Source organism: Argentina silus, assembly GCF_951799395.1.
Source record: "Argentina silus genome assembly, chromosome: 5".
Lineage (NCBI taxonomy): Eukaryota > Metazoa > Chordata > Actinopteri > Argentiniformes > Argentinidae > Argentina > Argentina silus.
In genome coordinates, this window is record NC_139659.1 from 17870623 (window position 1) to 17872133 (window position 1511).

The 1511-nt window shown below is 43.4% G+C and overlaps 1 protein-coding gene across 1 annotated transcript in view; it reads left to right on the top strand.

The window, feature by feature from the left end:
* Positions 1-923: 923 nt before the first annotated feature.
* The window catches only part of tacr1b (tachykinin receptor 1b), a gene marked incomplete at both ends in the record, with an annotated part of 6367 nt that continues 5779 nt past the window's right edge, over positions 924-1511 (top strand). Inside the window, one exon of the mRNA XM_083670780.1 lies at positions 924-1148. Coding sequence (XP_083526906.1) covers positions 924-1148 — 225 coding nt within the window. The remainder of the gene's footprint in view (positions 1149-1511) is intronic.

Here is a 1511-nt window from a genome sequence, read left to right on the forward strand (position 1 = left end):
TGACATGAAAGAATTGGCCAGGTGAAAGTAAATTTACAGCAGGTATCCCCCATTTGCTTTCACCTTCTTGAGCACGACTGAACTGATATCACAGCATACCAATCAATGCAGGCCAACGAATGACACATTGGCTGCATTAACCATTCCCCCAGGCCATTCTAGACGCAATTCGACAGTGTGTGTGTGTGTGTGTGTGTGTGTGTGTGTGTGTGTGTGTGTGTGTGTGTGTGTGTGTGTGTGTGTGTGGGGCTGGCAAGTTTGTGAGCGGGTTGATATTTGTTCAGCAGAAAATGACCCGAAAATTACCCGTTATGTTATCCAATTGATTCATGCCTCATCGTATTTATATTTCATGAAGAGAGGGGGTAAGATATTTCTGTGTCCTAGAACAGGTAGTTGCGCACGACTGAACTGATGTCACAAGGGATGGCATATGAATCAATGTAGGCCAACGAATGACACATTGGCTGCGTTAACGATTCCCCCATTCTTGATGCAATTTGACATTTCCTTCTCTCTCTCGGTGTGTGTGTGTGTGTGTGTGTGTGTGTGTGTGTGTGTGTGTGTGTGTGTGTGTGTGCGCGTTTGTGCGTATGGGGCTGCGTTTGTGCGTATGGGGCTGAAAGTGTGTGAGCGGTAGGGTATGCGCCTTGGCATATTGATATACTCACAAGAGCGCGTAGTTGTTCAGCCCTCAAGAGCGGACACAAGGTTTACTTTGAACGGAAAAAAAGAAGTTAATTTACTGAAGCGAGAGTAGGCTACGTCAAGGCAAAACCTTTATTTACAAGTCGGAACGGCGCACACACAACAGAAAAGTACACACGTTTATGTATGTTTTTCTTAATTACAATTTAGACCAGACAAAAGTCTACTAACATTTGGATTTCTTCTAAACACCAAACCACCTCGAAGTGCACAGAATGGATCCTATGGTAAACATCACGGATTTTCCTGTCGTTAACGGGACTGACGGCTCCATTAATGACACCTACGGCTATAACCAGTTCATACAGCCGGTATGGCAGATCGCACTGTGGGCTCTCGCCTACTGCAGCATCGTCGCTGTGTCCGTGGTTGGTAACGTAGTGGTCATCTGGATCATCCTCGCGCACAAACGCATGAGGACCGTCACCAACTATTTCCTGGTAAACATAAGATAAAAATCTTGAAACCATGTAATGTAAATGAGTAAATATAAATATAAATATGTACATGCGTACAGTATATTAGGCTACAGGTTGTCTTCGAATTAACCAGGAGCTACAGTACAATTGCAGAACCTGTGGATTCTGAGGCTGAAACATATTCTTTGATCTTAAACGCTTCCAAATGAATGAATGAATCATTCTAAGCATTTACCATTAGAAATGCATACCTTCAAAGAGTGGGCCACCAATAAAAACCATTAAGGGAGCAATCTGTAATTCAAACAACAACAAAGCGGGCTCCCCACCACATTTTTTGGTAAAAGAGGCGTTTATGAGTTATATCCTTCATGAATCAATGGC